Raw genomic sequence first — 23,363 nt, forward strand, 5'->3', positions numbered from 1 at the left:
AACCTGACGACATGATGACCAACCTGATGACTTGATGACCAACCTGACGACATGATGACCAACCTGATGACTTGATGACCAACCTGACGACATGATGACCAACCTGATGACTTGATGACCAACCTGACGACATGATGACCAACCTGACGACATGATGACCAACCTGACGACATGATGACCAACCTGACGACATGATGACCAACCTGACGACCAGATGACCAACCTGATGACATGATGACCAACCTGATGACATGATGACCAACCTGATGACTTGATGACCAACCTGATGACTTGATGACCAACCTGATGACCAACCTGGCAACATGATGACCAACCTGATGACCAACCTGATGGCATGATGACCAACATGATGACCAACCTGATGGCATGATGACCAACATGATGACCAACCTGATGACATGATGACCAACCTGATGACATGATGACCAACCTGATGCCATGATGACCAACCTGATGACCAACCTGATGACTTGATGACCAACCTGACGACCAACATGATGACCAACCTGATGCCATGATGACCAACCTGATGACATGATGACCAACCTGATGACCAACCTGGCAACATGATGACCAACCTGATGACCAACACGATGACCAACCTGATGGCATGATGACCAACATGATGACATGATGACCAACCTGATGCCATGATGACCAACCTGATGACATGATGACCAACCTGATGACCAACCTGATGACATGATGACCAACCTGATGACCAACCTGATGACCAACCTGATGACATGATGACCAACCTGATGACCAACCTGATGACATGATGACCAACATGATGACCAACCTGATGCCATGATGACCAACCTGATGACATGATGACCAACCTGATGACTTGATGACCAACCTGACGACCAACATGATGACCAACCTGATGCCATGATGACCAACCTGATGACATGATGACCAACCTGATGACCAACCTGGCAACATGATGACCAACCTGATGACCAACATGGTGACCAACCTGATGGCATGATGACCAACATGATGACATGATGACCAACCTGATGCCATGATGACCAACCTGATGACATGATGACCAACCTGATGACCAACCTGATGACATGATGACCAACCTGATGACCAACCTGATGACCAACCTGATGACATGATGACCAACCTGATGACCAACCTGATGACCAACCTGATGACATGATGACCAACCTGATGACCAACCTGATGACATGATGACCAACCTGATGACCAACCTGATGACATGATGACCAACCTGATGACCAACCTGATGACCAACCTGATGACATGATGACCAACCTGATGACCAACCTGATGACATGATGACCAACCTGATGACCAACCTGGCAACATGATGACCAACATGATGACCAACCTGATGACATGATGACCAACCTGATGACATGATGACCAACCTGATGACCAACCTGATGACATGATGACCAACCTGATGACATGATGACCAACATGATGACCAACCTGACGACATGATGACCAACCTGATGACATGATGACCAACCTGATGACCAACCTGATGACATGATGACCAACCTGATGACATGATGACCAACCTGACGACATGATGACCAACCTGATGACATGATGACCAACCTGATGACCAACCTGATGACATGATGACCAACCTGATGACATGATGACCAACCTGATGACATGATGACCAACATGATGACCAACCTGACGACATGATGACCAACCTGATGACATGATGACCAACCTGATGACCAACCTGATGACATGATGACAAACCTGACGACATGATGACCAACCTGATGACCAACCTGATGACATGATGACCAACCTGATGACATGATGACCAACCTGATGACATGATGACCAACCTGACGACATGATGACCAACCTGATGACATGATGACCAACCTGATGACATGATGACCAACCTGATGACCAACCTGATGACATGATGACCAACCTGACGACATGATGACCAACCTGACGACATGCTGACCAACATGATGACATGATGACCAACCTGATGACATGATGACCAACCTGATGACATGATGACCAACCTGATGACATGATGACCAACCTGATGACATGATGACCAACCTGACGACATGATGACCAACCTGATGACATGCTGACCAACCTGATGACATGATGACCAACCTGATGACATGATGACCAACCTGATGACATGATGACCAACCTGACGACATGATGACCAACCTGACGACATGCTGACCAACATGATGACATGATGACCAACCTGATGACATGATGACCAACCTGATGACATGATGACCAACCTGATGACATGATGACCAACCTGACGACCAACATGCTGACCAACCTGACAACATGGCGACCGACCTGACGACCGTCTGCATGGCTTTTGTTTTACTTCCCTGCTGTTTGCTTAATCCATCCCATAATACCAGGCTGCCACTTTGTCAGCTTTAGTAGCTCCATGCATTTTTTACATGTATGTGTGGTTTCATGTTTGTGCAGTAAAACAGTTCTTATCGCCGCAGTAGCATGGAAACCTTGTATCTCACAAAAAGACCAGGGCCCTCATTTATCAACAATTCTTAGAAAGTGTTCTATTTTCGTACTTAAGCACAGAATTTAGAATGTGTGTACGCACAGAAATATTGGGATTTATCAACCGTGCGTACACGGGTCCTACGCTCCTCCGTGTTGATAAATACCATTTGTTCTTACCGTCAATGCTCGTGCATGATTATCCATATATGGTCATGAAACACCCCCCATGGAATGTGAAATAATGGACTGACCCGAGCGAGATTGTTTACGGAGGTGCTGTCGAACCAAGAAAACACAACCCGTGTTATGGGATAAATAAAAGGCTGGCGGACTTGTACACTGTGATGTCAGATATCAACGACTCCCTAAGACCATTGCTGCAATTCTGCCTGGACAGCTCAAAATACTAATAAAGACCGTTCGTTAACCACTGTTTGGCGTTGGTGTGTCATTCTAACCATGCTGGAATATGAATGCCTTTATTTGTTTTGTTCGATTGGCTACCGGTTATAATATGATTTGTAGAGGCATACAATCTATTTTGTTGTCGGTATTAGGTAGCCTATATGAATTACATATAATAGCAGCCATAGCCTACATTATGAAACAGACTGAGATGCAGAGAAAGGCGTTGTTACTGTAGAAGCACCTTACAAGACCTGCACTTGTCTTTTGTCCAACAAAACGTCCCTCACAAAACGTCCCTAACCAAACATCCCTAACCAAACATCCATGTATTATTGACCCCAATGGTGGCAGTTTTCTATTTGACAGAGATGCATTTATGTACGTACAAAATGGGAATTTAGACCCAGGATATGATATAATAAGTTCAGTTCAGTTAAAAAATAAAAGCCAACCACCCAAATTTGAGTTTAGAGTTTTCCAAGCCTCAGCTGTGATGTTATGTCTTAGGAGCCAAAGCGGAATAATCTCTGAAAAGAAGGGGCTGATACTCAGATCTGAGATGCCTTCAGAAATGATAGAACGTACTGTACTCTAATGCCGTAATGCTGTTGCCAGGAGCCCTGAGAGAAGAGCCAGGAAGGGATATTTGAGGCTGAAATAGATTGGCTGTGATGTGAGGCACTTCCTGAACAAGCAACACAATCACTGGCAGACAGTTAATTTAAACGTGGTATAGGAGTCCTTAGTCCTCAGAGAGAACACTCATACCTGGACATTTCTGGCAGTGACACAGCTTAATGCAGTATTAGCTGGCAGTCTGTGTAAAGATGACGCACCAGCAAAAAGAAAAAAGAGAGGATATTTTAAGTTCTCTCTGCTCTGACCTCTCGCCCTAATAAAACAGCTAATCTAGACACAGTGGACTCCTCTGTCTAAAAGTGTGGCTGAAATGTCGCCAGTACAAATGTTGTAATAACCATTACACCCACGTTCTATCAACTGTGTACAATTGGATGCTGTTAAACCAAAAGTTAACTTAAGATGACCTCACAATAGATATCCAGGAGACATTTATTGTCATGAAAGATAACCTGCACCTTATTGGGTTCTCTCGTGGCGTGAAATACCACTTAAAAGGCCATAAAAAAACTGGGAAGTTGATGATGGTTGACATGTAGCCCTGCTCTCTGCTGATATGTGCCGTGGGTTCAGGCTATATACATGGATACATGAATCACACTAATTTACTGCATTAATCAGCATGCAGCAGGTAGAGGATGTCATGTCCTCTCCATGAACCCACCCAGACCAGACTCTCCCCAGATCCCCTGTATCCCCTGCCTTTTATCCTCCATCCTGTCTCTCCTCTCCTTTCCTCTCATTTTATCTTCTCTTCTCTCCTCTACTTTCCTTTCCTCTCATCACCTCTCCTCTCCTCTCTCCTCCCCTTCTTTTATCTTCTCTCTCCTCCACAGGGAAAATCTGGCCCCTGTCAGCGTGAATACTTTACCCAAGGCAGTTGTCCTTCCACGTTCGGTTTGCGCGCCCTGATTGGCCTCTCAGCGCCCAATCGTTTTAGCCCTAGCATCGCCGCACTACTCGCTCGCTATACTACTAAGTTCCACAGCCCATTTCCTCGTATTGTATTGTTTTCATCTCCGCCGTGCATCATATACTAAAACGAACTATCACTTAGAAATGGGCTGTGGAACTTAGTAGTATAGCGAGCGAGTAGTGCGGCGATGCTAGGGCTAACGCGATTGGGCGCTGAGAGGCCAATCAGGGCGCGCAAACCGAACGCGAAAGGACAACTGCCTTGGGTAAAGTATTCACGCCCCCTGTCAAGGTCCCCCCTTCTCTCTCTCTCTCTCTCTCTCTCTCTCTCTCTCTCTCTCTCTCTCTCTCTCTCTCTCTCTCTCCTCTCTCTCTCTCTCTCTCTCTCTCTCTCTCTCTCTCTCTCTCTCTCTCTCTCTCTCTCTCTCTCTCTCTCTCTCTCTCTCTCTCTATGTGGGGACAATTTAGAAATATTGCCCTCTGAGGTATCTTTAAATGATGTGTCCAACCATTTTTAAAACACTATGCATGTGTGTGCATGTGTGCAAGTGTGCATGTGTGTGTGTGTGTGTGTGTGTGTGTGTGTGTGTGTGTGTGTGTGTGTGTGTGTGTGTGTGTGTGTGTGTGTGTGTGTGTGTGTGTGTGTACTGACCCTCCATTGAGGCAGCGTCGTAGTGAGTATGAGGCCCCTCCTCCACAGGTGCGGGAGCAGTCACTCCAGCCCCCCCAGGCGTCCCAGCCCAGCTCCCTGTCCTCGTCAGAACGGGTGGTCCTGGAGGCCTGCAGGATAAACACACATACAGTAGGTTTACTTATGCAGCCCATGATGTATGAATGGGCTTCACAGACCCACATCACGATGCAATAAAATCCTCACCTTAAAAGGATAGTTAGGATGTTTGGACATTAAGTTCTATGAAATACTTGCCATTAATGTAGTGGATGCAAAGTTATTAATGTACTATTGGCTTACACTCATGTACAAAACCCTCCTTGGTCTGATCCCTCCTTATTTGATACACCTGTAGTGACCCTGGGATTGGGGTGATTGGTCAGCCGAGCTGTCACTCTGCACGACACAATTGGTCGCGCGAGCCCAGGGTTGGTAGAGGGGAGGGGGTGATGGCTGACCAGTGGGAAGCTATAAGGGGGTGGTACACCTGAGGGTGCGCTCTCTTGGTGTATGGGAAGCAAGACGTCTCTGTATGGGAATGGCGTCAATCAGTGTCAGACTGTGAACAAGAGAGCGGAGCGACCTGTAACCAACAGAGTATTGGTGGTTGTCGTCTCTTGGTGCCTGACCGAGAGCGGAGCAGCCGGTAACCAACGGAGCACGAGTAACTCAGCTAGCTAATGGTTAGCATAGCGGTCCTAGTGTAGCAAAGTGTAGCTAACCGGTAGCGTAGCATAGAGCTAACTGTTAGCATAGCCTCATATCCGGTAGCGTAGTGTAGCTAACTCTCCTTGTACAGTAACTGTATGGCGTGGGCTATGGCCAAACAATAGCCTGTGTAATAAAGCGTCCATTTCCTGTGAATACCGTGTGGACAATCCTCTCCCTGCTAGCGAAGAACTTTACATTCGTTACACACCTGTTCAAATTGTCATCTACTCCCTATAACACCAGAGCTGCTCACCATATCTAGCTAGATGTCCGTTGTGTAAACACTTCCTTCAGTCATACCTCCTTCCAATTTGCTGCTCCCAACAGTTGGAACGAGATGCAAAGGACTTTGAAAATGGACAAATTGATCCCCCTCACTACTTTTAAGGACTCTATCGCAGAGTTGTTTACACACACCTGCAACTGTCACCCAGCCTTTTAACTGTAATTTCTCTGTTCTGCTTCATGTGGTACATACCTTGTAATTTTATTTGGTTGTTTGTTGTGTTTTAATTATTTACCTTGCCTCTGTGATGTATCGTCTGTCTCTCTTTTTCTCTCTTATATTTTATTTTATTTAATACAAAATTGTTGTCCCCTTTCCCTGTTACCCTTCAAGAGGCCCTTTTGTCCTCTCGCCAGGCCATCATTGTAAATAAGAATTTGTTCTTAATTGACCGGCCTGGTTAAATAAAGGTTAAATAAAAATAAATATAAATACAAATAAATACAAATACATTTTCGTGCTTCGGAGTCCTGGCCAGGTTCTGAGTGAATGGGAAATAAATGTCTTGAAACCAATTTTTTTTTAATCCTCACCACAACATGCAGGTAAAACACAAAATAACACAAAACCATCGTATTCCAGCAGGATTCGGATATCACTTGACACAATTTCTTTCCTTGAAAAAAGCTGGCGTATTACTACGCGCTGGATCATCTTTTTGGTTCTCGTTTCTGCCGTTTGCCATAATATACAAATGGCTATATTTTGACTTTCTTCTATTTGGTCCATGTTTGTATTGTAGTTGATCATGATCGCTATTGGAATGCTCCGACCAAGCTCCCGAGATGCCAAATGGTTAAATATGGAAGTACGTCTGGCCCAGCCCAGGGCAGCGGCCAATCACAGCTCTGCACTGTTTATGTCAGCTTGCATAGATTTTTGACGCGCAGTAAAGGTTTTTGGCCAGCTGCTTGTATAAATTAGGCATCAGATGTCCCTGTCTGTCCCTAGAGTGTGCAGAGCATACAATGTCACGTGTCACACATTCTCAAAAATCACAAATTCAAGGCTTGGTGCTCTGATTTCCAGTTTAGGGAGACAGTTGACGATGTTTATAGATAGAAATAAACCGGGAACCTCCAGATTACCAAACGACTGCTCTACCTCCCGAGCCAGTGACTGAACTGTCTAAGATAATTTGAATGGCACAATGCAAATACTGTTTTCCAAACTTATTTTTGTTGTACTGTACTTGGGCTTTATAACAGCAATACATTTGAATCTAATCTAATAAAAGTGCTATATAAATGCAGGACATTTACCATTTAAAACAATACATTTTAGTGTAAAAAAGACAAGTTTGGCACAGCTCTCACAATGACAAATAATATCCTAGTTACACATGGTCTACATCGTTCTCTCCATCTATGAAATCAAGATGAGATCCTGGTCCACTTTACCAAAGCAGTGAGTGCTGTGAGCCTACCTCGCCTTAGACAAACCTATAAAACTGGTCTGGGACCAGCGCCTGACATGTGTAACTCCATCCCACTCAGGGGATTTATGGGATCAGCTCTTTGGTTTATTGGTGTTTGAGTCGTGATTCTACCCCATGTTATTACATCAGCCACAGCGAGGAAGTGTAGGAGACCAAGTAGGAAACAAGAAGATCTGATTCACCACACATTCAAAACAAAGTACCATATAGCTCCTGAATGAAGGAGAGAGAGAGAGAGAGCGAGAGAGAGAGAGAGAGAGAGAGAGAGAGAGAGAGAGAGAGAGATAGAGAGAGAGAGAGAGAGAGAGAGAGAGAGAGTAGGATAGAGAGAGAGGGATAGAGAGAGCATGAAAGAGAGAAAGAGAGGGATAGAGATAACATGAGAGAGAGAAAGAGAGAGATATAGAGAAAGAGAGATATAGAGAGATAGAGATAGAGAGATATAGAGATGGAGCAAGATATTTCAGAACTGAGCACAATATATATAGGATTCATCCAATCAGGATAGATATTTATTTTTTAATTTTTTACTTATTTCAAGAAATCCTGCCAAGCCAAATTTGCTAACTGCACTGGCAGATTATTTGACTTGTTTACATACAGCATTTGCCCAAAACGAAGGTTATCCTATAACCCTAGTTATATGAGTATAGCGAGCGCTCTGCTCTATATTGGAATATTCCCCATCACATACTGTGAATTTGAAAACTTTCAGCAACAATGCACCTACACCTGTCCGGCCACGCCCACATCCGCCCATGGATATAAGCGAGGAGTGTGACCGTACTCCTGCTCTTCCCTAGTCTTTCACTGTTAAAACTGAAGACAAAAGGGGGTCCTCAGTGATAATGAGCTATACTCATATAACTATATATATATTATATATATCGTTATATTTCGTATAGCTTACGCTCTGCTCTATATTGGAACACAAGAGTGGAGCAGAGCGGAGAGCCCGAATAATTTACCCGCTGAGGTCCCCTACAACCATCAGAATACCGGGGAGGGTCCGGGCCCCCCCACCCCCCCTAGTGAGGGGCGGGGGGCAGGACACCAACTGTGCGAAAGAGGCGACAGCACCCAACAAATGCACAGGGTGAGCAGCAGTGTTAATTTTGTCAATGAAAATAATGACTAATTATGGTCGTCAACGAAGCTTTTTCCCCCGATGACAACGAGACATGACGTCACGTTAATGTAGATCATGTGACACTAACGTGACTAAATTATTTATGCATAATCGTTGACTACATCTGAGGACACAAAAATGTACTTTACAAAAACCATGACGAATTCTCTCTTAATTTATGTTGACTAAAACAAGATGAGACAAAATAATTATAACTTTTTTAAAGATTTATTTTTTAGCGTTTATCGCTTTTTACTACTGGGCAGTCCAGTAGAGAGAGAGAGAGGAGGAACGGGAGACAGAGTGGGGGGAAGACATTCGGCAAATAACGACGGGTCCGGGAATCGAACGCGGGTCGGCCGTGCCGCGACTCAGCGCGTTATGTGGTTCGCCACTGGGGCGCCATATAATTATAACTTTTAGAATAATTCACGTTATTATTTCAGCATTATCCATTTCCATTTCCGGCTAATCGATACGGCCCACTAAAAGCAAAGCCAAGCTATGCGAGGCTAAAAAACGCATCCCAGGTCTCTCTTGACTACAGCTTATACCAATAACCATGAACGGAATCTGCTACTCTCTCAACACTCCTGCGGCAGCCGAAGAGTTCTACCAAAAGAACATAGCATTTAAGACGACGGAGGCTAAAGACGATGGCTAGGCTGCGACAAGAGCTAATAGCCTGGAACCTATATCCCAGACACAGACTTGCTCTCTTTCATCTGTGTACACCCACTACTATCAACATTACACATGGATACAACAAGGACAATACCACGTTCACTTAAAAAGTTAATGTTGGTATGAAAAGAAAAGAAACAGACGAGTACTAACACTGAGATTGACCCTGCTATAAGTTGTTATGAATCCCTTTAGCGCTTGAAGCGCACTAAAATGACTTTTTATTTTTCATATAATGTTGGGTACATGCTCAGTAGAGTTAGAACACTCCCAGTCTTAGGGGCTGTGATGTTTTGTTAGCACACTTTATGGACATAGAAGTGCTGTGGCAGGTTCGCTAAGCTAATGTTGTTAGCCGAATGCTCTGATGGAGGCCGCCATTTTAAGTTTTAAGTTTAAAGTGATGTCAGCAATCTATGGTTGTACTCGACGGACAAAAGGGAATGTGTGTGTGACACGTGTGAAATTTGTACAGTAGGTCCCAGTGAGAATTGCAATCAGTGTGTACTGTGTATTTATTTACACTATCCTATTATTGCTTTGTTGGTTAAAAAAAATAAGCAATTTAAATCAGAATATGTTCCATTCCATGTCTGACTATTTCTGAATCTATTGACCATTTCAAGGAATGTTTGGTTACTATTGGGCTTCTAGCCTTCTACTGAACTTATTGTGAATCAGCTGATGTTTTGGCTAGACTATACTTAAAATGTTTTAATCCTCTTTTTCTCCGCCTGATTTTTCTGTGCTTTTCCTCCCATCCCAATTTAGTCGTTATACCAATTCCCCCCTCCCCTACCTGGTTGTTGTGTGCATGTGCCCCCTACTGGTCGGTCAAGGGAGCCCTGAGGTCTACCACATGCTTCCTCCAACACATGAGGAGACAGCCAGCGGCTCTCTTTTCACCTGACAGCGCGGACTCTCATTGGTGAAGTGTAACGCGTGGGAGGTCACACTGCCTTCACCACTTCCTGTCTTTTGCTGTGCAGGCGCCCTGACCTGACCTGTAGGAGTCACTGTCCACAACGCCAGATTACCACCCAATCGACTTCCCTCCCGCTAACTCAGCCAAATGAGTTAGTATGACGGCTGGCCCAAGCCGGAGGCTGACACCCGGATTCGAGACCGGAGTCTCTCGCATTGGTGACGAGCGCAATCTCCGCTGCGCCACCCAGCCGCCCTGGCTAGACTATACTTAAAGAATAAATATGTGAGGTTCTCCTCTCCCTGGACCTTTAATTCCTGTTCCCTGTACTTTAATTCCCTGTCTCCTCACTTCACTAGCCCCCACCCTCGCGTTTGTTTGCTCTTCAGCAGCCACGCCCTTGGACTACCTGTCATTATGTGTTTGATTGGTCTGGTGCCGAACACACACTTCTAGTTTCAAGTATCAATTACCTTCACGCACCTGACGTGTATTCTAATTAGTTCCCCTTTGGGCTTTAAGTACCTCGCTCTTCCCCTCTGGCCTTGTCGGGTCGTTCCGTATCATATCTCTATCACCAAGACTCCTTCGGGAGGTTCTCTGTCTAAGGGCTCCTACGGGAGTTTCGGTTTCTGTCTGTTATACTGTTTTCATCTCCTGCGTGAGATGCGCTCAAGCCTTCGCCTCCTGTCGCCGTTTGCCTGGAAGGAGACACTGGACTGCGCTCTCTAAACTTCCACGGGAGGTATTCCAGTGTTCCACTTCAGACCTCCGCGCAGCAGACGTCCAGACGCGCATCCAGACCTCCGCGCAGCAGACGCCCAGACGCGCATCCAGACCTCCGCGCAGCAGACGCGCTCTTCACTCCAGACGCGCATCCAGACACGCATCCAGACCTCCGCGCAGCAGACGCGCTCTTCACTCCAGACGCGCATCCAGACCTCCGCGCAGCAGACGCGCTCTTCACTCCAGACGCGCATCCAGACGCGCATCCAGACCTCCGCGCAGCAGACGCGCTCTTCACTCCAGACGCGCATCCAGACGCGCATCCAGACCTCCGCGCAGCAGACGCGCTCTTCACTCCAGACGCGCATCCTGACGCGCATCCAGACCTCCGAGCCAGACGCGCTCTCCGTACCGGCGCGTACTCCAAACAGCCGCGCACCACTCAGTATTCCGCTTGGACAACCCGTTCCCCGTAGCGACGCGCTCGCCCTGTTTGATCCTGCTCTCTTTACGCACAGCGCCTGGGTGAGTTTTGCAAGACTGTCTTTTGACCCTATCATTTTTCGTGTGTGTTAAACACTGAAGAGATCCTGCTTTGTTCAGACTGTCACTCACCCTGTGCCTGCTTTTTGGATTGTTCATTTGGGATAATATTTGCTTGAACTTTGCTCACTGTGATTTCACACCGAAGATATTTTCACCTGGATTATTATTGGGACATCGCTTACTGTGTGTATTCACACCGAAGATATTATCACTTGGATTATAATTGGGACTTCGCTCACTGTGTGTATTTGCACCGAAGATTCTATCACGTGGATTGTTGTTGGGACATTACTCGCAGTGTGTATTTACACCGAAGATTCAGTCACTTGGATTACTCTGTTTTTGGGACAAGTCACTTCTCCTGTCACCTGCTCTGTTCCCAACTGTACTCTGAGCTAACCCGCTCTCTCTCTCCATCTCTGTCCCGTTTCCACCTCGGAGAGCTGCCGAGAGGATTCTGCAGAGCGGCTCTGACGTCACTGTCAGATTCCTCAGACGAACCTTCCCGGGAGAAGCTGCAGAGCAGCAACATTCTCCTAATGCTTGTATCCCAGTCTTCCAGTCCTCCTAGTCATCCTAGTCCTCCCTGTCTAGTCCTCCTAGTCCTCCCTGTCCCCAGCCCGCCTCCGCGGGCCTCTGTCCCTGTTTCCCCACTCTAGTCCTCCTAGTCCTCCCTGTCCCCAGCCCGCCTCCGCGGGCCTCGGTCCCTGTTTCCCCACTCTAGTCCTCCTAGTCCTCCCTGTCCCCAGCCCGCCTCCGCGGGCCTCTGTCCCTGTTTCCCCTCTCTAGTCCTCCTAGTCCTCCCTGTCCAGTCCTCCTAGTAATCCTAGTCCTCCCTGTCCAGTCCTCCTAGTCCTCCTAGTCATCCCTGTCCAGTCCTCCTAGTCCTCCCAGTTCCTGCCCTTGTCCCTTGCCCTGTCCTGTTCCCTTAGCCTTCCCCTTAGCCAGCTCGCCTCTTAAAGGCACTGTGCCTTTTTCCCATTTCTTGTTTTCCAGTAATTTGTGTTCTCCCTTAAAGGGACAGTGCCGTTTTCTGTGTGTTTCAATAAATGCCCAGTTCTTGGCTTAGTCTCATACCTGTCTTGTGCGATTGGGGTCGGTTACAAACCATAACAGTACGACCCGACCAATCGACGACCCCAGCCAGCACAGACGGTGTATGTTGAGTTTGTCTTTTTTTTTTGTTCCCTCTAGTTCCCCTGTTAGTTCCCCTGTTAGCTCCCCTGTTTAGCCTGTTAGTCTTTCCTGTTAGCCCTGTTAGCTTCCCTGTTAGCCCTGTTAGCTCCCCTGTTAGCTTGTTAGTCTCCCCTGTTAGCTCCCCTGTTAGCCTGTTGACTCCCCTGTTTGCTTCCCTGTTAGCCTCGTTAGCTCCCCTGCAGCTTGTTAGGCCTCTACTACCAGCATGGCCCCAGTCTGCTAGCTTTGCCCCGGCTGCTAGCACAGCCTCTATGTTAATGCAGCCCTTGCTGCTGGCATAGGCCCTGTAGCTAGCCATGCCCAGGCAGCTAACCCAGTCCCTCTGCATGGCCCCAGTCTGCTAGCTTAGCCCCGGCTGTTAGCACAGCCTCTATGTTAATGCAGCCCTTGCAGCTAGCATAGGCCCTGTAGCTAGCCATGCCCAGGCAGCTAACCCGGTCCCTCTGCATGGCCTCCACTTTTGTGTAGCCTTCCCACTGCTAGGACTGCTCCTTCAGCTAGCAAGGTCAGTTTTCCCACTGCTAGGACTGCCCTTTCAGCTAGCAAGGTCAGTTTTCTCCCACTGCTAGGACTGCCCTTTCAGCTAGCAAGGTCAGTTTTTTCCCACTGCTAGGACTGCCCTTTCAGCTAGCAAGGTCAGTTTTCCCACTGCTAGGACTGCCCTTTCAGCTAGCAAGGTCAGTTTTTCCCACTGCTAGGACTGCCCTTTCAGCTAGCAAGGTCAGTTTTTTTCCCACTGCTAGGACTGCCTTTTCAGCTAGCAAGGTCAGTTTTCCCACTGCTAGGACTGCCCTTTCAGCTAGCAAGGTCAGTTTTTTCCCACTGCTAGGACTGTCCTTTCAGCTAGCAAGGTCAGTTTTTCCCACTGCTAGGACTGCCCTTTCAGCTAGCAAGGTCAGTTTTCTCCCACTGCTAGGACTGCCCTTTCAGCTAGCAAGGTCAGTTTTCCCACTGCTAGGACTGCCCTTTCAGCTAGCAAGGTCAGTTTTCCCACTGCTAGGACTGCCCTTTCAGCTAGCAAGGTCAGTTTTCCCACTGCTAGGACTGCCCTTTCAGCTAGCAAGGTCAGTTTTCTCCCACTGCTAGGACTGCCGCTTCAGCTAGCAAGGTCAGTTTGCCCCACTGCTAGGACTGCCCCTTCAGCTAGCAAGGTCAGTTTTCTCCCACTGCTAGGACTGCCCCTTCAGCTAGCAAGGTCAGTTTGCTCCCACTGCTAGGACTGCCCCTTCAGCTAGCAAGGTCAGTTTTCTCTCTCAGCTAGGACTGTCCTTCCAGCTAGCTTGTTCTCTCATGCTGGTCCAGCCCTGTCTGCCAGTCTAGCTCCGGCAGCTAGCGCAGCCTCTATGTTAATGTAGCAGTACAGCTAGCATAGGCCCTGTAGCTATCAGTGCCCTGGCAGCTACCCTTTCCCTCTGCTAGCCCCTTCCCTGTTCCCCTCTCCAGTGCCCCTGTTCCAGCCCTGTCTGCTAGCCTAGCTCCGGCAGCTAGCGCAGCCTCTTTGTTAATGTAGCAGTACAGCTAGCATAGGCCCTGTAGCTATCAGTGCCCTGGCAGCTACCCTTTCCCTCTGCTAGCCCCTTCCCTGTTCCCCTCTCCAGTGCCCCTGTTCCAGCCCTGTCTGCTAGCCTAGCTCCGGCAGCTAGCGCAGCCTCTATGTTAATGTAGCGGTACAGCTAGCATAGGCCCTGTGGCTATCAGTGCCCTGGCTGTTACCCCTCAGCTCCTCTAGTTACCCCTCGGCTCCTCTAGTTACCCCTCAGCTCCTCTAGTTACCCCTCAGCTACCATGGTTACCCCTCTGCTCCTCTAGTTACCCCTCAGTTCCTCTAGTTACCCCTCAGCTACCATGGTGACCCCTCTGCTCCTCTGGTTACCCCTCAGCTCCTCTAGTTGCCCCTCGGCTTCCCTAGTTACCCCTCAGCTGCCCTGTTCCTTTGCTAGCCCCACTTTTGTTGTAGCTTCCCCTGCTAGCATGGCCCAGTACTTTTTGTTTTGTTGCCTTGTTTTTTCCCCTGCCCCTCTGTCTGTGTTTTTGGGTCGCCCGGTGGCTCCCGTGGAGGGGGGAGTACTGTGAGGTTCTCCTCTCCCTGGACCTTTAATTCCTGTTCCCTGTACTTTAATTCCCTGTCTCCTCACTTCACTAGCCCCCACCCTCGCGTTCGTTTGCTCTTCAGCAGCCACACCCTTAGACTACCTGTCATTATGTGTTTGATTGGTCTGGTGCCGAACACACACTTCTAGTTTCAAGTATCAATTACCTTCACGCACCTGACGTGTATTCTAATTAGTTCCCCTTTGGGCTTTAAGTACCTCGCTCTTCCCCTCTGGCCTTGTCGGGTCGTTCCGTATCATATCTCTATCACCAAGACTCCTTCGGGAGGTTCTCTGTCTAAGGGCTCCTACAGGAGTTTCGGTTTCTGTCTGTTATGCTGTTTTCATCTCCTGCGTGAGATGCGCTCAAGCCTTCGCCTCCTGTCGCCGTTTGCCTGGAAGGAGACACTGGACTGCGCTCTCTAAACTTCCACAGGAGGTATTCCAGTGTTCCACTTCAGACCTCCGCGCAGCAGACGTCCAGACGCGCATCCAGACCTCCGCGCAGCAGACGCCCAGACGTGCATCCAGACCTCCGCGCAGCAGACGCGCTCTTCACTCCAGACGCGCATCCAGACGCGCATCCAGACCTCCGCGCAGCAGACGCGCTCTTCACTCCAGACGCGCATCCAGACGCGCATCCAGACCTCCGCGCAGCAGACGCGCTCTTCACTCCAGACGCGCATCCAGACGCGCATCCAGACCTCCGCGCAGCAGACGCGCTCTTCACTCCAGACCTCCGCGCATCCAGACCTCCGCGCAGCAGACGCGCTCGTCACTCCAGACGCGCATCCAGACGCGCATCCAGACCTCCGCGCAGCAGACGCGCTCTTCACTCCAGACGCGCATCCAGACGCGCATCCAGACCTCCGCGCAGCAGACGCGCTCTTCACTCCAGACGCGCATCCTGATGCGCATCCAGACCTCCGAGCCAGACGCGCTCTCCGTACCGGCGCGTACTCCAAACAGCCGCGCACCACTCAGTATTCCGCTTGGACAACCCGTTCCCCGTAGCGACGCGCTCGCTTTGTTTGATCCTGCTCTCTTTACGCACAGCGCCTGGGTGAGTTTTGCAAGACTGTCTTTTGACCCTATCATTTTTCGTGTGTGTTAAACACTGAAGAGATCCTGCTTTGTTCCTACTGTCACTCACCCTGTGCCTGCTTTTTGGATTGTTCATTTGAGATAATATTTGCTTGAACTTTGCTCACTGTGTGATTTCACACCGAAGATATTTTCACCTGGATTATTATTGGGACATCGCTTACTGTGTGTATTCACACCGAAGATATTATCACTTGGATTATAATTGGGACTTCGCTCACTGTGTGTATTTGCACCGAAGATTCTATCACGTGGATTGTTGTTGGGACATTACTCGCAGTGTGTATTTACACCGAAGATTCAGTCACTTGGATTACTCTGTTTTTGGGACAAGTCACTTCTCCTGTCACCTGCTCTGTTCCCAACTGTACTCTGAGCTAACCCGCTCTCTCTCTCCCTCTCTGTCCCGTTTCCACCTCGGAGAGCTGCCAAGAGGATTCTGCAGAGCGGCTCTGACGTCACTGTCAGATTCCTCAGACGAACCTTCCCGGGAGAAGCTGCAGAGCAGCAACATTCTCCTAATGCTTGTATCCCAGTCTTCCAGTCCTCCTAGTCATCCTAGTCCTCCCTGTCTAGTCCTCCTAGTCCTCCCTGTCCCCAGCCCGCCTCCGCGGGCCTCTGTCCCTGTTTCCCCACTCTAGTCCTCCTAGTCCTCCCTGTCCCCAGCTCGCCTCCGCGGGCCTCTGTCCCTGTTTCCCCACTCTAGTCCTCCTAGTCCTCCCTGTCCCCAGCCCGCCTCCGCGGGCCTCTGTCCCTGTTTCCCCTCTCTAGTCCTCCTAGTCCTCCCTGTCCAGTCCTCCTAGTCATCCTAGTCCTCCCTGTCCAGTCCTCCTAGTCCTCCTAGTCATCCCTGTCCAGTCCTCCTAGTCCTCCCAGTTCCTGCCCTTGTCCCTTGCCCTGTCCTGTTCCCTTAGCCTTCCCCTTAGCCAGCTCGCCTCTTAAAGGCACTGTGCCTTTTTCCCATTTCTTGTTTTCCAGTAATTTGTGTTCTCCCTTAAAGGGACAGTGCCGTTTTCTGTGTGTTTCAATAAATGCCCAGTTCTTGGCTTACTCTCATACCTGTCTTGTGTTGTGCGATTGGGGTCGGTTACAAACCATAACAAAATAGAATTGCATTATTTACAATATAAAAATATAAAATGCCTTTTTTTCATTAACGGAAACTAGACAAAAATTGCATCCGTTTTCTGCAACTAAATCTAGACTAAAACAAAAAAGACAAAATCGAGACTAAAACTGACTAAGACTAAAATGCTCAGACCTGTAGTTGACTAAAACTGACAAAACGAAAAATAAATGATGGTGACTAAATATGATGAAAACGAAAAAGGAGCATTTGACACATGACTAAGACTAAAACTAAAATGAAAATAGCTGCCAAAATTAACACTGGTGAGCAGGCCGCAGGACAGAAGGGCCCGCGACTACCCGACCGCGCGCCACAGACACAGGGTTTTATATACAGAGCCTGGCAAAAAACCCTGTCAATTCCGCTCTTTATTTATGAGGGGAAGACGCCGGGTTCATCCCAGAGAGACCTCGACGTGAGTGAATAAATTAATGACATTTTTATTGAACAGATTGTAGAATAGGCACAGCACAGCCCAATACACACAACCGTCAAGAGGATGCAGATCAGAAAAGACGTTAGTCTTGACTGTATTAGGTTCCCCCATTTTCAATTTCATAGCGGCCTGCCATGCAGACCTCAAACTCACGGATATATATCTTGGGCCAATAAGAAAACACGAAAGCCTGTGACGTTTTCAATGGCCGGGGAACCCCCAGTTCCACCCACTAAGGTCGGGGTGGGAATGGGGAATCCCCCTTTTTCTGCCTCGCCAACAGAGATTGAAAAGGTGGTTTGAAACGGGGGGAGCAGCAGTCACTACCCCTGGTAAATGAGGCGGCTCCCCCGCTGAGCAGCGTCCCGTGTATTAGCGCTATTAGCCCGCTGGGGACGCTGCTGCATGACTGGACAAGCATAATGTGTGGTCTTCACTCTGTCTTGGGTGAAAACTCCCCACATACCGGCAGTGCCAGTCCCGCGTTGACTACAATGGGAAAAAAACATGAATGAAAACGTCCCCCATTTTCAATTCATTACCATACATACGCCCTACGGCTTCTTCCCACAAGATAGACATTTGTCTACTTGACATGAATTTTTATAACTAGAGTTATAGGATAACCCTCGTTATATCCCGTTTCAGGCGTATGTTGAAATCATGTTTGGGTGACATCGCTACACATTTGTTCCAACCAAACAACGACCTGGGTGCCTGTGACGTTTCACAATGGCCGGGAATCCCAGCCCCCCTCCCCCCGACGAGCAGGGCACGCAAATTGCTGCCCTAACGTCGGGGGAGGCAACGGAGTGGATTCCTACGTACCAGCGTGCCGCTAATGGAGGAATCCCAAATGAAGAAAGGAGCGCTCGTTTTGAGCCGCGTCGCCCCCCTCTGTCGCCAGTTTTATCCGGGATACAAAACATCCCCAGGGGAGGATTATCCTCACCCCCGAGCCAGCCTCACGTAAAACAAAGGCATATATGAGGCGACAGAAAGCGGCGCCGCTAGCCATGCGCTGTGTTTACAATGAACAGATACATATGAACAGATACATGAGCGTGCTTTGCACGCCTTATCGTCTTGAAAACACCCAAACCACACCAGCTAACCAGCTAAGCTAATGAGCTCGGAAAATAGAGCGTGCAGTTCCCCTTGCGTTCTCCCTTCCATCCGGCTCGCATCCCTCGCACACGGGTAGCTCAGACCAATTGGCAGGCGGGAGCCGACGCCCTACACTGAAGAAAGGGCGTATCGTCTCGGAGTTGGCAAGTTTAATCCAGTCTCGAAGTACGGGGCTTCCCAAATACGAGACCAAAGCCTCCTCTGAAACTCCCTGAGGAGGTGGCTCTGATCCCGCTGGGGAGCTGGAGTCGGAGCTAGGCTTCTCACAGTCACTGGGGAGGAGTGCTCAACGGTTGCCTGGCGACGCTCGTCCAGCCCTGCGCGCCGCTGCGGCTCACCTGCCTGCCACAAACGTGGAGTCAGGGAACTCCTGCGGCACACAGAGGAGGTTGCGACTGCTGGTGGTGGTGCCATCTTAACTTTTTCTTTTAAAGGGAGAGTAGGCAAAAAGAAAAAGACAGCAACACAAATGACTAATCTAACTAACTAACAAACATTCAACGCTGCAAAGTGGTGCACTGCCACAGACTTCTGTGAGGTTGAAAGAAGGGAAGAGCAGGAGTGCGGTCACACCCCTCGCTTTTTTAAGTTGAACCCCCTCCAATTCACAGTATGTGATGGGGAATATTCCAATATAGAGCAGAGCGTAAGCTATACGAAATATAACTAGTTTTTACTTCTTATTTTTGTCAGACCATTTTTGCAGTGTGGAGTTACTGTATCTCTCCTGATTGGATGACGTGGGAAGGGGATACCAAGGAAACTGTAAAAGAAGGAAGGGTCATCACATAACTGTGTAGCATGTGAACACACATTGGTGCCAAGTGTGGAAAGCTTCAGGTCACCCGACATTGAGTTGAATGGGATCAGCCGTCTCCTCGTTTATGACCATTTAAACAGGTTATTTCCTCGGATGTCAGAATCATCGGCAATTTGTCTATTTTTTAACTAGCTAACGTTTGATATGTTGGTTAATGTATATGTCCTCAAATAGCTTATACTTTTAATACAGGCTTAACTAGAACTGGCACCAAAGTCTGGCACCAAGCAGAGCATATAACGTTGGTATTCTGACATAATGACCCTTCCTTCTTTTATAGTTTCCTTGGGGAATACCAGGACATTTATTTTCTGTTTACTGCAGAGTGGAAGCACTGGGAGACCAACGTTACAAACACTATATATCAGTGATGGCTGTTGGAATGTAGAGCTACTATTTTAACATGTAGACCACTCATCTTAACATGTAGAGCTACTATTGTAATATGTAGACCACTTATTTTAACAAAGAAATACCACATATAGCACCTTAAAGGTCACCATTTCTTTGTAATCAGATGACTTACAATCCGGTTGCACATGTTACTGCTGCTCCCCAGCCCCGTGTGAGAGTGACCGCCACACGGTGTATGGATACCAGCGAGCAGTGTTTGGTTAGCAGCGCTCCAGTTCACGGACAGTTTAGAATCATTTTGCTCGGGCTCGACACGGGGGTTAAGTGTGAGTTGGCCGGGTGGGGAACCATTAAAGGATTGGGTTATCCGGCACCATTCGGGTCGCACAATAACACGCTGCGGTTTCAGACACAGCTAATGTGGAAATGGATATATACTGTGACGCCCACATACACACACACACACACACACACACACACACACACACACACACACACACACACACACACACACACACACACACACACACACACATAAACCAAGTCTCTCAGGCAGGAGGAAGCAGAGAGCGATTCGGGCGTCCTTACACATGGCCAGATCTCAGAGGTGGATTATATCCACATATAGACAAAACAGTCCATGTAAGAGATCGTTCAGACACCGGAATTCATTCATCTGTCCAGTCTTTTATTATGAAATGGAGAAAGATCTCTATTTTTCCAGTGTTCCCTGTTTACTGTATATATATATATTTACTATATACTATATAAAAGTGCAGATAAATAAATTGACAAAATATAATGAAAATCAAACTCATCTGTGAGAAGCTTAATAGGTATCGGGTCTATCATTCTGCCCTCAGATGTATTACTGGTGACATGTATGATACCCACCACTGTGTCCTTTATGACCTTCTCTGATTGAAAGGCATAATTATCATTGATATTTGCTTATTTTTAAAGCTCTTTTTGGTAAGCTTCCCTCTTACATCACAACACTTGGAATGGGATCTTTGAACGTATTCTACACATTCAAATGACTGGTTGGTTCTTAGGGTTCCTCCAGTTTGCTCTGAACTAGGAATAACTGCTTTTTCCTTTGATGCTTCCAACACCTGGAATGCCCTCCAACTGACTGAATCTGAAGGTTCTTCCTTCTTTTGCTGCATTTAAAAGTATGATCTCCGATTATTGTGTGTCTATTTGTAACCGCCTTAGCTGATTTGAATATTTATTCTTATTTATTGTGCCTACAGTATTTGTATGAAAATGCTGATGAACTATGTTACTTGTTTTGTAAGCTTGTCTACGCTGTAAATTAGGGTAACCTCTGTGTCTTATGAGTAGAAATAAATGTTTGAAATTAAATTAAATTAAATGAAAGCAATGATAAGTAGCTATAAGCTGGGCAGTGACAAAGGCCCAGACTTGGAACACACTTCCAGTACATATAAGGCATAATACCACCTATGCTCCTTTCATTCATTATCTCAAAACCTGGCTCAAAAGCAACCCTGTGTGTCATTATACCTATAGCCTCTGCATGTCTGCTTTGTCTGTCCTCATCCTTCTGGCTGGTCTATCTCTGTGTGTGAGGATCTCTTCACTCTAATCCCTCTGTCTATATGGATACTGTCATGTCTTGTTGTGCATAGCTGTGTCCTGTTGGCTAATTGCTCATGTTTTCATCATGTGTGCCTTTCTGTAACAACAGTTTGGCTTATTTCATATTCATTTTTAATATGCTTTGCTTTTTTGTTTTAGAATTGTTTGCATGCTGCTATGCTCCTGTTTTTATAGGCTATTCAAACACCTGGCCCAGGGACGACAGTTGAAGATTTGCTGGCACATTTCTGTGCACTGTCCTTGTAAAAGTAAACTTAAAATAAATAAAAGAATACAATAAAAATATTGAATCATGTGTAAACTATTCCCCCGCTGGTGGGATGTGACCAAAAGGTTATAACATACACAAAGAGCTATTTAAATTCATTGAAATTGATGACTATATAAACGGCAACAACTAATAAGCATATCTATATACTGTACGTACTGTCCTTTCTTGAATAGAAAACGACTTAATTAAATACATTTCAATAATTTAATTTGATGATTTCTGAGGATTTTTATATGAATAAATAAAAGATCCAGTAATATGCACATGCAATAGTCACATACTGTAGATGAATGTCGTGTCCTCAACTGGGTGAACTCCACACTCTTGGAAGCCTTGGCACACGCATTTACACAGAACAGTGTTTGGGAGGCATGCTTTTATTTCTCAGCCGGTCCTCTTGTTTAATATCTAGGAATATTATGAAGATATTCCCTGTTGTGTCAACAACATGTCCAAGTTGCATAAGACTTGAACAAGAAAACTATCCTGCTGTCTCTGATTAAACGTAATTGCAATGCCCCAAAATAGGCTATTCACTCCCACACCCCCCCCCCCCCCCCAACCCCCTCCAATGTAAATTACCTAGTATGGTTGTCAATATCCCAATGTACAGTTTTGCTTGTACAGTTGTACAGTGTGTCCCCCCCCCCCCCCACACACACAACCCCACCCAACCTCCTCCAATGTACAGTTTTTACGTCAAATGTATATACTCCCTTTTCTGGACTATTTTTGTATCACAAACAGCACTGTATTTGCAAATCTGGTATGTCATAAATCTGTATAGATGTAGCAGTACTGTCTATCTGTATGTCATGTATGTCATATATGTCCTGATGAATTGAAAATGGGGGACCCTGATGTAAACAAGACGAAAGTCTTTCTCTGGTCTGCATCCCCTTAACAATTGTGTGTATTGAGCCGTACTGTATTGTACCCATTCTGCAATCTGTTAATAAAGTGTTCAATCAATCAATCAATCAATCGCTTCCCTCTATAGTTTTGAGACACAATGCAAAGCGAGGTCAAAACCTCACAGCTTAACTGTAAAGCTTATATAGTTTATGCTGCATATACTATATTTTCTGCAACAAAGAAATTACACTATCAAAGCATTCCAATAGGATTTAGGATTTTATAGATGATCGAAAATGTGAGCAAGCCGTGCAGCAATTATATGAGCAGTAAGATGCAGGAGACAAGGATCAAGATCATCCTCACCCTCTGACTTCTTTGTGTTTAAGCCTGTAAGTGCTCTATAAATGTCACAGTAACTTACTGGTCTAAATGAACATCTGATGTTACTTAGAATGGTAAGAATTGGATGAGTTTTCAGAAGGGGTATAGTTTACTGAAACCATATCAGCAGGTAGACTATCAAATAAATGGCCAGATGATATGAAGTGATGATTAACTTCTTAAGTCCGGAGCCCTATTTTCTGAAAATCTGCCTAAAATACATACCTAAGTAAATTGAATATTGCTCCACTTCTACAAGGACCATTTGCATATTATTGGTATCTAGGGATATCTATGGACCTCGGTGAATGTATTCCTAGTGTCCGAAATATTGTGTGTCTATTACTA

General features: G+C 46.9%; 1 protein-coding gene across 1 annotated transcript in view; it reads right to left on the bottom strand.

Moving 5' to 3' along the window:
• adamtsl3 (ADAMTS-like 3) overlaps nt 1-23,363 on the bottom strand; it is a gene marked incomplete at its 5' end in the record, with an annotated part of 671,346 nt that overhangs the window by 364,526 nt on the left and 283,457 nt on the right. The window contains one exon of the mRNA XM_084308274.1: nt 5,156-5,283. Within this exon, the coding sequence (XP_084164400.1) occupies nt 5,156-5,283 (128 nt within the window). The remainder of the gene's footprint in view (nt 1-5,155; nt 5,284-23,363) is intronic.

This window comes from Notolepis coatsorum, assembly GCF_963971535.1.
Source record: "Notolepis coatsorum genome assembly, chromosome: 2".
Lineage (NCBI taxonomy): Eukaryota > Metazoa > Chordata > Actinopteri > Aulopiformes > Paralepididae > Notolepis > Notolepis coatsorum.